General features: G+C 56.8%; 1 protein-coding gene across 8 annotated transcripts in view; it reads right to left on the bottom strand.

The window, feature by feature from the left end:
• PTPRF (protein tyrosine phosphatase receptor type F) overlaps positions 1 to 15,304 on the bottom strand; it is an 82,402-nt gene that overhangs the window by 10,302 nt on the left and 56,796 nt on the right. For 3 of the 8 annotated variants that reach the window (XM_016123708.2, XM_016123711.2, XM_036232835.1), the window contains exons 12-22: positions 12,588 to 12,893; positions 11,752 to 11,945; positions 8,666 to 8,692; positions 7,235 to 7,352; positions 6,578 to 7,156; positions 5,828 to 5,925; positions 5,407 to 5,660; positions 5,225 to 5,318; positions 4,402 to 4,617; positions 3,935 to 4,089; positions 1,259 to 1,374 (exon numbers count right to left, since the gene is read on the bottom strand). In XM_016123708.2, the coding sequence (XP_015979194.2) occupies positions 1,259 to 1,374; positions 3,935 to 4,089; positions 4,402 to 4,617; positions 5,225 to 5,318; positions 5,407 to 5,660; positions 5,828 to 5,925; positions 6,578 to 7,156; positions 7,235 to 7,352; positions 8,666 to 8,692; positions 11,752 to 11,945; positions 12,588 to 12,893 (2,157 nt within the window). The remainder of the gene's footprint in view (positions 1 to 1,258; positions 1,375 to 3,934; positions 4,090 to 4,401; positions 4,618 to 5,224; positions 5,319 to 5,406; positions 5,661 to 5,827; positions 5,926 to 6,577; positions 7,157 to 7,234; positions 7,353 to 8,665; positions 8,693 to 11,751; positions 11,946 to 12,587; positions 12,894 to 15,304) is intronic. The other 5 variants (XM_016123709.2, XM_016123712.2, XM_016123714.2 and 2 more) reach the window with 3 other exon arrangements.

Here is a 15,304-nt window from a genome sequence, read left to right as displayed (position 1 = left end):
CATTGCGGATCTCCTCCTCCTTCATGCCCACTTTTCCTCTTACATCTCTGCCATTTCCTTCTGGCTCCTGCAGCCACAGGGATTCGGGGTCTGTCCCCTGGGCCCTCAGGCTGCTCAGCAACCCTCCCCACACCCTCTGTCATGACCCTGCTCTAATCACTTTCATCTTATGGCCGAGGAAACGGGCCGAGAACTCCGGCAACACGTTCCCTGGCATAGACCTCACTCGCTTCCCATCCTCTCCTGGCCCAGACTGTGAGTCTTCCAGCTGAGGGTCTAGGTATTCTAGAATAGAGACAAGCTGTGCCTGCTGTGCTCCTGTCTGAATTTCTGACTCACAAAAACTGTGAGAGATAATACATAATTATCGTTTTAAGCCATTAAGTTTTGGGGTAATTTAATATGCAATAATAATTAGCTCATATATACACAAACCCTGCGTGTGCATGTGTGTGTTAGTTCACTCATTCATTTAGCTGTCTGTGTATCTGTTTCACGGGCATTCAGTCAGAACCCATTGTGTGTACAATACCAGGGATGACAGATGACTAAGACACAGTTCCTGGTTCCAGAGTTCAGATTGTCATCAAGGCAATCCCAGCCCAGGGTGAGAAATGTCATGATGGAAGAAGCAGAGAGTTTCTGGGAGCTGAGGAGAGAACCCCCGCAAGCCTGTTTGGGAGGCCTGGGAAGTCCAAGATGTGTCACTGAGGGGAGAGGTCTGAGCTATGTCTGTTGGAGCATGGGGGAAGGAGTGACACTTGTGGTAGAAGGAATAGCTAGGGAGCCGCGTGAGAGTGGCTGGGGAAGGAAGGGCAGACACCATGCCCTGTGCAGGGCCTCTGAGCTCTCACGGTGAAGCTGGGGCCAGCCTCCAGGAGGGACAGAATGAGGGCACACCACCCCGCCACAAGTGTCTGATAGGGCATTTCCCATCAACCATCCCTTTTTCAGGTGCAGGGGCCAGAGGGCAGGTACTGACACCCTGTGGCTAGGATCTTTAGCCCGTATTTGGAAGAGGCCTAGACCAAAGATGAGGCAAAGCCTAAGCACCTGGGCTTCCCCTGAGAGGCTCCTGGGCCCTGGGGCGCCTGTCCAGCTGTTGGAAATAGGGGTTCCTCAGTCACTTCAACCAAATGGATGATACAGGAAGAAGGGCATAAAAAAGGAAAAGGGGCACAAGGCCAGGGTCCCTCCACAGAGACCCCAGGGGCCTGCAGGCCTGGGCTGGGAAGACCGGCTGAGGGAGCTGCCTTACCTGGGGTCTGGTAGTTGAGCCTCCGCATCTCCACAGGGTCAGAGGAGTGGGCCAGCAGAGAGTCCTTCAGCCCAATTGACTGCTCGTCCTTGGATGATGGGGAGTGTGTCCTTTTCCTGAGGAGGCAGAAAGGCAAATGATGAGAACCTGAGGTCCCGGCAGAGGACAGAGATGCATGGTGTGGCTGGCTGCCATGGAGCCCATGTTTATGGCTCTGTCCCCTCCCCCGAACCTGCCCCCTCCTGGGGTCTCTGAGTGCAGGGGAGCCAGCGGCAGAGCAGCTTTAACATGGAAAACACAGGGTGGGGTGGGGAGACAGCAAGAGGAGGGAGTGGACAGCAAGGGAGAAGGGGTCGCGAAGGCTGGTGGCTCCTTCTGATAGAAGGCAGGTCACTACTGCTAGGCAGTGGCTGCTGTCCCCAAGGATGCCACAGCTGAGACAGCAGGAGCCACCAGGAATAAACATGCAAACGACACATAAGATACGCGAACACCACAGAGCGCTGGGCCCCAGCTGTCCGGCCCTCAGTATTAGGGTAAATGCCCAGAGCAGCAGCAGCGGGACAGGGGAGGCATCATCCTAGCCAGGCAGAGTCCTCCTTTGCTGGCCTCAGCTCCCCTGACTACAAGGACAGGGTCAGACACAGACTACGAGGTCTAGCTGCTGATAAGCATCCAGGGTTGCTTCTGCTCAGTGGACACAGGTATGTTTGGGGAGAAAGAACTTCTGTGAGTGTGCTTGAGTGTGTAGCAGTACACACTTCCCACTGCCCTGTAGGCAGTGCTCTTGGCACATATGCAAGACTCTATCTGCTACAGCACTTAGGTAACTCAGAGAACAAGAAGTCCGGTGGAAGGCTCTGGTGAGCCAAGAGCCAGTCTGTGCAAGCAGGGGAAGCACCGGAAGACAGCACTACGCCTGCGCCCTGATGGGCATGCCCTGTGCAGGGTTCAAATGGAGAGGGTGACGGAGCCTGCCCAGAGCCTGCTGAGCTGACTAGATAGCCACAAGCCAGGAGGCTTCCACTCAAAGCACTGCCCCTCCCTGCTGGGCCCAAAATATACACAGGGATTAAGAAGTGAAAGGGGAGGCGTGTGAAGAGAGAAGGAACGACTCCTACCTTTCTTGTTTACTAGGTCCCGAGAGACAGGCAAGGACAGAAGAAAGGAATGGTCACTGTTTCCGCCAAGCACTCAGGCCCTCTCATGACATGGGGGGCGCTATGGGACCTATGGCACCCACATGGCATTCACGGGGTGGGGGGGACTGCCGAGACCCAGATGGGAGTGGGAAGGAGCATGAGTGGGTGTGGAGGACACTCAGGTCCCCACTCACAGGTCTCCATGCCCTGGACCAGGAAAGTCTGTCCTATTCACCCTGGGAGGGGGGAGCCAACTCTTTAGAAAGGAGGCACTGGGTCCAGGTTAGGGGTCAGAGATCAGGGGTTAGGGGCAGGGGAGAGATGGGGCACGGAGTGTAGGAACTCATACATGGAGACATGTTCAGACACACAAACCAACATATGTTCATTGACAAGCGTTCACTGATGTGTCTTGTGGGCTCAGCCTTGTCCTGGGTGCTGTTAATGCAGGCTCAGTGATGTACCCAATGAAGCATCACTAGGGCAGATGAGGGACAGTGTGGGAACCAAGCGGGGGGCCTGGGAGAGCCTCATGGGCCCCAGAACCTGGAAGAGAGGCCTGAAAGGGTAAGATGGAAGTTGCCAGGTGGGCAGGGAGTGGGAAAGCTGCAGAGTAGAGAGGGCATAACCCAAGCTGGCGGGGAAATAGCTCGGTGTGACGATGTTGGGAGTACAGGGGCCAACTGTACAGGTGTTTAACTGTCAGGCTGCAGAGGCGAGGCTTTATCTTGGGAGCCACTAGAAAATTTTAAATTGAGATGACGAAGTTAAATCCTCGGTAATACCTTTCAGGCTGCAAGGTGGATGGATAGGAACGGGGCACTCTGAGAGGGAGGACTGAGGCACGCTGTGTGCCAGGTCCTCAACCACCTACACATACATTATCTTGTGGGGAGCCCACCAGGACAGGGAGGAGGAGCAGACCCAGTGATATCCAGGATAGGACTCACGGGAGCAAGAGGGAAGAGGAAGGTTAAGGGTGACACCAGCTTTGGTTGGTAACTACAGGGATGGGAGGAGGGTTCTGGGGAAGGTCCCAGACACTGGGTCTGGGACAGCAGTGGATGCTGCCATCACAGCAGGCACTCAATAAATGTCTGCTAAGTAAACGTCCGTGGGCATGTGAGCCTGCAGCTGGGTCTGGACCTCCCTAGGTCTAACCAGGAACCAGGCTAGGGAGTCATCTAGCAATGGTGGCAGAGGAAGTGTTGAAGGTAGGAGACCAGCAGAGGGCAGTATCTTGAAGCTGAGAGAGGGACATGCTCACATCCACTGAAACAGAGACAGATGGACAGACACGCCCATGGATACATGGGAACCAGCTCTCTGTGAAGACTCAGCTTATCACATCTGGGTAACAAACACACATGTGCACACACACTGCTTCTGCTCCTCCTGGCTTCCCACCGAGCCCAGACCTGGTGTACAGGCTGGTGCAGGCTCCTCTGTGCCCAAATGAACCACGCCTAGGGATGATGGCCTGAGAGTCCAGGGACAGGAGGCCATCCCCTGGAGTACTGAGCACAGCACTCACCTCTTGAACAGGAGGATGGCGATGACAATGAGGATGATGAGGATGACTGCCAGGACCGGGCCTGTCACCCACAGCATCTCAGGCTCCTCCTGCTGCTGGGCTGGTGCCACCTGGACCACGATCTCATCAGAGTAGGGGCTGGAGGCATAGCGCTTCTGTGGCCCAGTGGAGGAACAGCATGGCAGGTGAGCTCAGTGTGAGACCTCCCACCCTCTGCCCACCAAACCTAAAGCAAGGGCTCTGGGGCTGGGCTACGCTGGGCTGGCTGGTCAGCTGACTAGGTCCCAAGGATAGATTAAGTCTGACCTTCTGAGTCCTCAGGGCTGGTGTCTTGAGATCTCTTGTGCAGGTCTGGGGTCTCAAGGGCTGCCCCAGGCCTGGGATCTCAACGAGTGTCTGAGCCTAACCTGGTCTTGGGTCAGGCTTAGGGTCTTGGGGTACAGAGGGCCCAGGGTACTCAGGCAGACCTGGTCCACAGGCTCCTTCAGAGAGGCGAGCACAAAGCACTGGTAGCTCAGGTCCGGGGACAGGGGCCGGTTGTAGAAGCCCCGGTAGCTCTTCTTGTCCCCAAGGGTAAAGGTCTCAGGGAGCACATCCACCTGAGCAGCCACGTATGGCTTTAGCCGCTCTGTCTGCCGCCGCCGCCGCCTCTCCCCGCCGCCCTGTTCAATGGCCTCCAGGAGCTGACAGAACAGAGCACAGAGTAACACCGGATCTTGGAACACATGCCCCTGGGCCTGTGGCCTGGGATATCAGCCACCTGGGCTGAGACATGGCTCACCTTCTGTGTAAAGGGCCCGAGCCCATCCACTGCCTCAGAAAAATGCTGGACAGCAGATGTGACAATGTCACTTTTTCCCACCAACCCAGTAAGATGACATTTTCTGGGTAACCCCTGCTTTTCTGCCTAACTAGAATAAGCTGGTTCCACACCACTGCAAGAGAAAAGGATTCCAAACGTCCTGGGGGCTCCCCTCTCGCCCCACACTGGCCTCTAGACCCTTGGGACCCTCTAAAGTCTATAGGACTCGAGGTTTTAGAGACCTGCAGAGATGTCTCTGCTTCCTCTCTCCCCAGAGACCCTGGGCAAATCCCTCCAGAGGATCCTCTGTAAGCCTTTAGGAATTCTCTCAAACTCCTGGGGACCACCTCAGAGTCCCTCTCCCCTGGGAAGGGGCTGGCCGCCAACCAGAACAACTAGAGGGTGATTCCAATTGGAGGAGCCACTGGGGCCACAGCCAACCATTGCCAAAGGGCTGTCATAGATGCCACCCTGGCCCATCCCTGCACCTCATCCAGCTCCAGGTCCTCGGGTGTGTTCCACCTTGGTGTCAGCATGCTCCCGCCCTCACGGTCAATGGGCACCACCACGATGTAGAACCACCTGGGCGAGCAGAGCAGGAATGAGGACTGTCACCACCGGTGCTGGTGGCTGCAGGCCTGCCCTCCCCCGCAAGGCCTCATCTGCACACCTGATGAGCGAGGTGTTCTGCACGTGGGGCATGGAGAGGGTGAAGCGGCCGTTCTCTACATAGGCAGAAGCAGGCAGCGGCTTGTGTGGCAGGAGGTCGGGGGCTGTGCGGATGGACACGAGGTGCTGCAGGCCCCCAGCGCTGCTGCCACGATTCATCAGCACAAATGAGTACTCTGTGTTTGGCTGCAGGTCTGCAATCAGCTTCCGCATCGAGTGCCCGTCCACCTCCACATTCTGACCGTTGTACAGAATCTGTGGGGAAGAGGGCAGGCAGCTCATGAGTTGAGGCGGCCCATCGTGGGCCTGTAGGAGCTCACGTGCACACCTAACCAGGATCCTGAGTCACAAACACACACAAACGCCCACAGTGGGACTGGAATGGCTGTGTATGGGCTGGGCTGGCCGTGGCCCTCACCCACCTTGAAGGGTATAGCCGATTTGTAAGAGTCGGGAACCTCCCAGCTGAGCAGCACAGACGTCTTCATTGCGGCTGCCACCCGGAAGTTCTTGGCAAACACTGTGGAACATAAGGAGGGAGTCAGTGCTGGCTGGCTGTGTTAACCGGGGTGGACTGAATGGGCCCGAAGGGTTCCCGCCAGGAAGAGATGCTTGTGGGGGCACAGGGGTGAGGAATAGTTGCAGAGAACCAGGCTTCAAATCACATGGTTCGGCTCCCAGCCCCAGCTCTTTTACATAGCAAGCACCCAGGCGGCAGATGCCACAGCACCCACAGTCGGGATCTCCACAAGTGCAGGGATCATAGCTGGAGCTCACAGACACCAGGTCACAGTGACTCCAGGTTAGTGGGATTCAGTCATGAGAAGCATGTGGCCGCACACCAGAGCATGGTGGAGCATGTTCATTAGAGGTCAGTGGGTCACGGCCCCAAGAGATTAGTGTCACACACCCAAGAATGTGATACAGTCAAAAGAGATCAGTGGGTCAAGGTCACACAAGAGACTGGAATCACATAGCAGAGGTTAATAGGTCAAGACAGCAGAGATCAGGGGTCACACACCGAGAATGTGGCACCCATTCACGAGAGGTTAGTGGTCAAAGTCATGAGACTAGAGAGTCACACAGAAGCAGCTGGTGGATCAGTCGCCAGAAGTCAGTGGGTCAAGGACAGCAGAGTTCCCCAGGTGCAGCCACATGCCTGCAGCACACACCTTGCTCCATGGGCATGGTCCGGGACTGGATACTGGGGCTGAGCGGGCCGGCGCCTTTGCTGGTACGTGCACGGACCTTGATATCATAAGTAGTGTCCGGCTTGAGGCCGGAGAGAGTGAGGAGGGTGTCGGCAGTGGTGTTCTGCATCTCCTGCTGGCTGTTGATGTCACGGTATACCACGGTGTAGTTGGTGATGCGCCCATTCCTCTCTGCTAGCACTGGTGGGTCCCAGGTCAGTTCCATGGTGGAGGTAGTCAGTCCTATCACACGCAGGTTTTGGGGGAAGCCGCTGGGCATGTCCTCAGGGGTCGTGATCTCCTTCCTGAACTCCTCACCTAGGCCAGCTCGGTTCTTGGCAGCAAGCCGGAAGATGTAGGTAGCTCCTTTGTGTAGGCCGGTGACAGTGAAGTGCTGGTCATCCTTGCCAAAATCTATGGTATTGGGTCTTATCTCATCGGCCCGGTGGTACTGTAGCCGGTAGCCCAGCAGCTCACCAGGAAGCTCCTTGGGTGGGTGCCACTGGAGCAGGGCGGTGTTCATGGCTGTGGTGCTGACCATCATGGTGGGCCGGCCTGGGACTGAACAACCAGGCACTAGTTCTGACACTGCCCTCCTCGCTGCTCCTCCCTCGGCTCTGTCCCCGACCCCTTACTCACCTGCCCCTGTTGTCGTGACAATTTTGGGTTTGCTTCGGGCACCATCTCCTTTGGTGGTGTAGGCGGCGACCGTGACGGAGTAGGTGGTCTCTGGGGTCAGGCCGCTGATGGTGGTTTCCTAAGGGAGGAAGAGGGGCCCATTCCTATCACAGGAGAGCAAGGAGAGGCCAGACCAGACCAGCCACCACAGGATCCTAGTTGGTGGGAAGTCCCCAGAGCACACAGCGCCAGAGGTCCTGGGAGGGGCTGCTGTGCAATGCTGGCCTCTGCTGGAGGCAGGACAGGCAGGTGGGGTATGTGCCCAGGAGGACCCCACCCATCCCAGCAGCAGTTCGCCTGGGATAGACAGCTCATTCTTTCTTTCAGACAAGAACAAAGGGCCACACTGTTCTTTCACTCCATTGTACTGTGAATGATACTTTATGAAGTCTATGCACACATGACATGAGGGCCTTGCATGCATGTAGCATCTTGAATGGTTCATGGCATGCACGCATGCAGCCTACAGCTCTTCCTGCATAAGCAGGTAGAAGGCCACCTGTAGATACGAATGCATACCCATAAAGCTAGGTAGAGGACTGTGCCAAGGTACTACCCTGAAAGACCAAGTCAGGACCCCATCCAACCCCTGCTGAGGCACTGGCTCTGCGAACACCTTACGCCCTGCGATACCTCTTGAGACAGGAAGGAGAGGCAAGGACAGGGAACCCCAACCCAGGGGAATGTACTTCCCCATCAGCCTGGTGATGCCTAAGAAGTCAGTCAAGGCGGCGTCCCCTGCCTTGGCTGGCCCTGCCCATGTGCCCATGTCCTGACAGGGGATTATTTTTGGACATGCTGAGAAACACCATGGGAAGCCAAATCATATCACCCAGAGGGAAGAAGGAACCACCGTGCAGTGGGAACAGAGCTGTCACCACCAGCCCTGGTATCCTTCCAGCTCTGAGCCTCAGGAGGGCCACTGTAGCCACCACCAACTCCCACTCAGGGCCCCTCCTGCCCCGGACAGAAGGTATCCCAGGGCTGGGGCTCCAGAATGCACCAACGCCGGAACCAGCTCGCCAGACTCTCCTCCCAGCCTGTGCCCAGAACAGGTGATTTTTTTTTTTTTTTTTTACTCCAGGGATCAATAAAGCCTAGCAATCAGGATCAAATTTAACTCCATTCCCATCTGGCCAGAGCAGGGGCCAGGCCCTGGTCGATCATGAACATTGGCCTGAAATTGCTGCTCAACAGGCGAGAAGTAAGGATTACAGGAAATGCCAATTGCTGCTTAGCTCGGTGCTCCCATCTAAATGCCTATTTTCTCTGGATGTGGCTGGTGCCCTGTAGATCTTATGGCTCAGGCTGGAAGGAAAGGCAGGGGAGGAGGAGAGGCCCACAAGCCCACCTGACCCAGGTCTTGCCCGTGCTCGCACACCTGTTACTTACATAGTCCTCGGACTCCTCTGGCCGCCACTGACCGCGGGAGAGGGAGAGAAAGGGAGACAGGATGTGAAAGACTCTGGCCTGGAGAGAGCCTGGCCCGGGGAGGGCAGATGGAGGACGTAGGCCTCTGAAGTGCCCATGAGGGCAGCACCCCAGGAGCACTCCCCACCCGAAGATCTCGGCCCCTGCCTCACGAGCCCAACTATGTGCCAGGGATGAGGAGGGAAGGGTCTGGGCCACTGAGATCAGAGAGTGCGACTGGGAGGTGCTCTGAGGGCCAGGCTGCTAGATATGGGGGATGAGCTCAACAGCTCAGGCAGAGGGGAGAGAAGACATCATGGGGCGAGCAAGGGAGGATGACGGTATATCCCGGTTTGCCGAAGACAGTCCTGGCCTATGCTTGTTGCTGTGGTATGATTATTGTGTCTTTCCCTCTCAAAAGCATCCCAGTTGGAACAACAGATTTTACAGTTATCCTAGGCAGGAAGAGTGTCCTGGGGACAGTAAGAGCTGTGCCATGGCTGTGGGGTAGATGTGAGGCGGTGTGGTGTGGCTGGCTGGCCAGCAAGACAGAAGTGTCAATGCCAAACTCAGAGCCTGGGCCCTGCCCCACAGACACAGGGGAAGCACTCAGACCCCTGTTCCTGACGCCAGAGATCTTATCAATGTAGGAGGCGTGTTTTAGGATTGGCAACGTTGCTGTTTCTTCATACATTCTTAAGCCACAGAGCATATAGCTGGACAGATGGGGGTAGTGATATGTCTTCTGTGGCACTGTGGAGAACTGCGGGTTGGCAGGTGTACAGCATAGAAATATGGTCCATGACATCTCCAAGAAGAGAGGTAACCATGGGGTCCTCCAGCCCAAGCACTCTCATAGCACTGCTCTGGCCTTTGTCCAATGGGCCCAGTTCCTCCTGTTCTGGAAAGCTCTGTTGGAAAGCCCTTTAAGAGAGTGGGACTGGATAAGGCGGGGAGGCCATTAGCAGGCCCCTACCAGCCATGACCACTTTCTGGGCTAGGTGCTGCTCTAGGTTCCCTGGCTTGGTGGGGCTCTGTACTGTCTAAGCTGGGTCCAGGCAGGGAGGTCTTCACAGGGCACCTCTTCTGTGTCGGAGACGGTGAAAGAGAAAGAAAAGACAAAGTGGATGGAGCAAAACGGAGGCAAAGGACTGGAGGTGATCAGAAGGAAAGAGAGAAGAGAATGAGACACAAAAAGAGTCAGTGAGAAGGAGAGACAGAAACAGAGGAAGAAGAAAAGAAACCATGAGAAAGGGACAGGAAAACATAGGGAGGTGCAGTCAGAGACCATGAGAAACTGAGACAAACCTCCGATGAAGATATATATACACACAGAGCTACACACTTGTAGCGGGGTACGCACCCCATAGTTCTAGCAGATGGTGCTGTTCGGTGAAGGACAGGCTGTGTTGTCCCTGACAGGATGCTCAGGGGACAGCTGGGCCCTGCGGCCAGGCTGGGGACCAGGCCCCATCTGCTCTCCTACTGGTTTGGAGCAGAACAACCCAGTCCCATGGGGAACACATGGGCAGGCCCTCCATTCTCAGCTGGCTTCCCTGGGGCCTGGGCTCATGTTTACCGCCATGTCGGGATGTCTGAGGCTGAGGGCAGTGGCCCTCCCCCTGCAGCCTAGCTCGCTTCAAACCACTTGGGACAGGAAAGGGGCACCCTAAATGGCTTTTCTGGAACCCCACCGGTTGCAGCTGTGCTGCTGGCCCCCAGGATGGGAGGGGCTGAGGGAGCCCATTCCTGGGATGTTTCTGGGTGGGTGTGTCCAGCGAGGCTCCAGGAGGAGCCCTCGACCTGCCCTAGGAATGCAGGAGGGTGCACATGCACAGCTCCTCTGACCCCTTGTTTTCTTGGCACCAGCACTCTGGCAGGCTGATGGGAGGAAGGGAGCAAAAAGGAATTTTGTTCAGAGGACTGGGTCCAGCAGGAGGCATGACGGCCTGTCTGTGTGGGTGTCCACCCACAAGCACAGCACGCAGAGCACGGGGCACATGCTTACACCCCTGATCCCAGCCCAGACAGGGTGAAAAGCTGGACAGAGAGGGCCACGTGGTTCTGGAGGGAATGTGGGCTCCTTCCTTCAGGGCTGGCTCAGTACTCCCCTATGTTGATCCTGGATGGGGAGACCCTGAGAGCACAGCACTCCGAGTGTTATGACTCTTCAGCACAATGCTTTGGGAGGGAACTCGCGTTAGTAATTACAGCCCTTTCCCAGGAATCCAGAGACTTGGCTTCTTATCCAGGCTCAGCCACCCACTTCCTGGGAAATTCTGGACCATTCACATCACCTCCCAGGACCCCAGGTTCTTCATCTGAATAGCAGCAATTCAGTGCTGAGGTTACCCCAGGGACCTCACCCCCAGCTCACGGGCAGAATCACCATCCCCTGGGGACAGAAGTGCAGAGGGGAGGAGACGTGACGCGGTCAGACTGGCAGGTCCAGCCACTGAGAGTGAACATCAAGGGCTTAGCCAGCCTTCTAGGGGCCAGGTGCAGAGAGCAACACTCCAGCTTGGCCATTCACAGAACAAGGCAATGACTGAAGGCCAAGTTTGGGGAGAAGACTGCCCAGGAGAGTTCTCCCTGCCCTTTCCTTGGCTACGGGCAGGGTGGCTGTCTAGCCCAGTACCATCTAGGAGGAATATCTCAAAAACCCAGCCTAAAGTGACAATAAAGGTGCTCCCTGCAAACCAGAAAGGAGGGCTGAGTGGGGCTGAAGCCTGGGGTGACCATAGAGGCCTGGGTCTGTGGAGACAGCGCTTCTCAGTGCTAGTACCCTGAGCCACAGAGGTGACTGCCAGGCTGGGACTGTCACCAGGGCAGATGGAGCCAGCAGGGCCTGGGTTGGCAGTTTGGGCAGATCCAAGACAGAGGAGGAAGGGCTGCTGGAACCTCACCCTAACCTCCTGGCTTCAGTGTCTCCCATGCCCGACACAGAAAAACATCGTGGTGCCAGTCTCTCTGAGCGCAGGCCAGGGAGGGGAGCAAATCTGGGCTCCAAAAAAGAAACAAGTATGCTGGTCTCACCAACCTACCCACCCCGCCTCCCAGGGGCGCACCTGGGCCTCAGCCAGCATGACGTCCTGGATGACAGGTGGGCCACGGGGCTCGCCATTCTCCAGCCGCACATAGGTGACTTGGTAGCCGCGGATCTGGCCATGCTGCTTGCTGGGGACGGGCAGCTTCCAGGAGATGTGCACGGCCGTGGAGTTTAGCGGCTCCACCTCTACTTTCCGTGGGGGCCCACTAGGCACTAGAGACCAGGAGACAAGGAAGTCAGGCCTGGCATAGGGGTCCTGGCTCAGGTGGGCAGAGCACACTCCAGGGCCCCGCCTTTGTCACCTCACTACCCAGGAAAGGCCCTGATGTAGCTTCCTTAAACTGTCTGTCCTTGGAGAAGAACAAGGAGGGCTCCCTCTGCCTGGCAGAGGAGAGAGACCAAGAGCCTGTGAGCCCTCTGGCTCAGGGCTACCTCACCTGGTGGGGAAGGAAGGGGTCTCTGACTACCTGAAAGTCAGCATAATCTGTCCTATCTCTTCCTGGGGTTCCATATCATGCCAACGTCCAGCCTAGGTGGAGTCTCGATGACTGTTTTTGAGTGCCTCACCCCAATCTTCCCAGTCTTAACCTCTCAAATCTGAGGTGGGGCTGCTTCACCCACCTTAGCCTGTAAAGTTCCAGCTGCCTTGGGGACAGCCCCAAAGGTTGGGATTTGGACATAAACTAATCCCTACTTCCCATAAGCTACATCTCTCCTCAGTTTCAGCTGTTAAACCTACACCAGGAAGAAGAGTCCTTCTGGGTTTGTGAGAGGCAAAGGGCCTGGGGGGCAAGGTGGGTGGTGCCCAGGCGGAAGGCCTCCCTTCCCGCCCTTCCCCTTGGTGCCTCTACCTACCATCCTCGTTGGTGCGCACCAGCACCGGACTGCTGTCGGGGCCGGGGCCCACGTCTGTGTGCGCCCGCACCCACACCCGGTACTCCGTCCACTTCTCCAGGCCCACCAGGTCCCAGCTGGAGTGCTCTCGGCTGATGCCGTTCACCACATGCCGCCGGCGGTCTTCGCCGTCCACCGCCTCGTAGGCCACCGAGTACTGGGTGATAATGCCATTGCGGCTGTCGGCTGGTGGTGGGACCCAACTTACCCGGACTGTGGTGGAGCCAGTGCTCACACAGGTCACCTTCTGGGGAGGGGCGGAGGGGGCTGGGGAAGACAAATGGGGGGAAGCAGGCAGATGGAGGGGGGTCACAGGCATGGCGACGAGTCACAGAGGAGAAGAAACTCACCCAGGCAGGGTATTCCCCAATATGCAATGGCTATTCCAGGGTCCCCCAGGGAGGCCACTGCCACTGCTGCCAGAGCCTGGCTACCTCTGTTCCGCGCTCCCTCTCCCCCCAACCCCTCTCTCCTGGTCCGCAGGCATGCGTGTGCGCTCCCCGCCTCTCTCTCCTCTCTCTCACACACGGTGTCTCCCACACGTACATATGGCGTCTCTCACACATATGGGGCTCTAACACAGTGCCTCACACACATATGCTGTCTCGCCCAAAGCGCACACAGCATCCGACACACATAAGCAGGGGGTCCGTGCCACCCTTACCCTACCCCCGGTCACGTACACGACCACATACAGAGAACTTCTCCAGATGCTGTGCCCACAGCTCTTCTCTTCTGAGGACAAGTGGCCCCAAAAGCTCTGCTGGTACAAGGAAGCCTCAGTCTATGCCCGCCTGGACAGACTGTCTGTGCTGAGCCGCAGGTGACTACAGAGACTGGAGGTCAGACATGAAGAAGGCCAATGGCCCCCGGGGTAGTGTGAAGAAAAAGCGCCTGACAGAGATGCTCTCACTCAGTGGGCTCCTCGGGGGTGAGGAGGCAAGCCTGCGCCTTTCTTGTTCCACTGAAACTCCAGACCCTAGTCCCACTCAGACTCTGCTGGCACTGGATGGGCTTCCTTGCCACCACTCCCTGCCTATGTGACTTCAGCAGCCACCTCTACTCACTTGCCCCAAAGCCCCTCATCTCCAAGACCCTCTCCTCCCGTGGATGATGCCACTACTGGGAACTGCCCTCCCAAGCTGTGGCCTCCAGCATCCTCTTGTTCCAGCCCAGCTGCTCAAGGCCTCCAGCACTGGGCCTCCTCTTCAGCTCCTGGAGACCTCTGTCCATCAACCCACCACCCTCACCACCCTCAATATTCAGCTGAGACACTGAAGTCCGCCATCGTACCAATATCCCAAACTCCCTCGCCTCCTTCTTGTTCCATGCTCCAACCCAGCCCGCACCAAGCACTGAATGAATCCAACTCTCTGCTTTCTCTAAGGAGGCACTGGGGCAGGCAGAAAAAGGCGCTTGCCCTGTCAGGCTGGCATCCCATGAACATATTCCCTCTTGCCTTGCCTGGGCCCTCCACGCTGCCTGTCAGCCTGTTCTCTGCCCAGCCCACTGTGCCACGTGACAGAGCAGTTTCAACCTCCTCTATCCTCTGGCCCTGATCTCTTAGCTACAGCAGCTGGTCTGCTTCTTGAAACTCTCTTCTTTCAACCTGCAAGACCCCCTCACTTAAATCTCCTCCCATCTCCAGCCATTCTCCTCAAGGTCCTCCGCCTCCGGCCCAGGCCCTGGATTCTGGCAGCCTGGGAAGAGTCGCCATTCAGATGGTGAACAGCGACTTGAGCTTGGGTGCCTGCTTCTGTCCCATTTTCTACCTTCTTGAGTGCCACCACTCTTCTTCTTCCAGGTCTATACGCCAGAAACAGAGAATTCACCTGATGCTTCCCTTTCCTTCAGCCCTAAGTCCCGGCCAGTAGCGTCCCGGACAGCTCTCTGATCCACCGCCGCCTCACTTGAGCTGCCATCTTTTGCCTAGACAGCTGCACAGCCTCCTCACTGGTCTCCGGGATCCGGCTGAGAAACCCCGTGCATGCATACGCAGCAGCTGGTCAGCCCTCCTGCCAGTCCTCTGTCCCTGTGGTCTGATGGCTGCTCCAGCCACACTGGCTTGCTGCTTGCCTTGGACCACAACCAAGCACCTACCTCCTTCAGGGCCTTGGCAACCTGCTGACTCCCCTGGCCTGAGGCCTGTGTGTCACCCTAGGAAGCCCTCCCCGATCCCTCAGACAAGGTTCCCATCCCGTCATCTCCCCACCGTTCGTCTCCTTCACAGCACTCCACGCAAATGTAATTAAAAACTCATTTGGATAATTGCAGGTTCAATGGTTTTCCGCCCCACTAGACTAGGATCCCCATGGGCAGAGGCCATGTCAGGGTCATGCTGCTGGCCCTGTACCATGCCTGGGGCCTGGCGCCCAGCAAGAGTGCAAGAGGTGCTTGTGGAATGAACGCATGAATATCGGGTCACATGTGGCTTCCGGATGTCACTGGCACATTCACATGCAGTTGAATACGATGTGGACTGCCTTATAGACACTGCCATGCTTAAGGTCATCACCGTGTGCTATCTTAATGCCACCATCTAATCCAGCCACACACTTGCAGACTTGTTATCACACAGAGCCTTGTGGACAGTGGCCAGCGGTGGCCACGTGACTAGACAGTCAGCTGTAGTCTCAGTCGGTCATTGGGAGAGCTGCACAGACCCACGGAGAGGCACA

Source organism: Rousettus aegyptiacus, unplaced genomic scaffold (genome assembly GCF_014176215.1).
Source record: "Rousettus aegyptiacus isolate mRouAeg1 unplaced genomic scaffold, mRouAeg1.p scaffold_m13_p_1, whole genome shotgun sequence".
Lineage (NCBI taxonomy): Eukaryota > Metazoa > Chordata > Mammalia > Chiroptera > Pteropodidae > Rousettus > Rousettus aegyptiacus.
The sequence above is the reverse complement of the archived record's forward strand: the minus strand, read 5'-3'. Positions and strand labels throughout refer to the sequence as shown.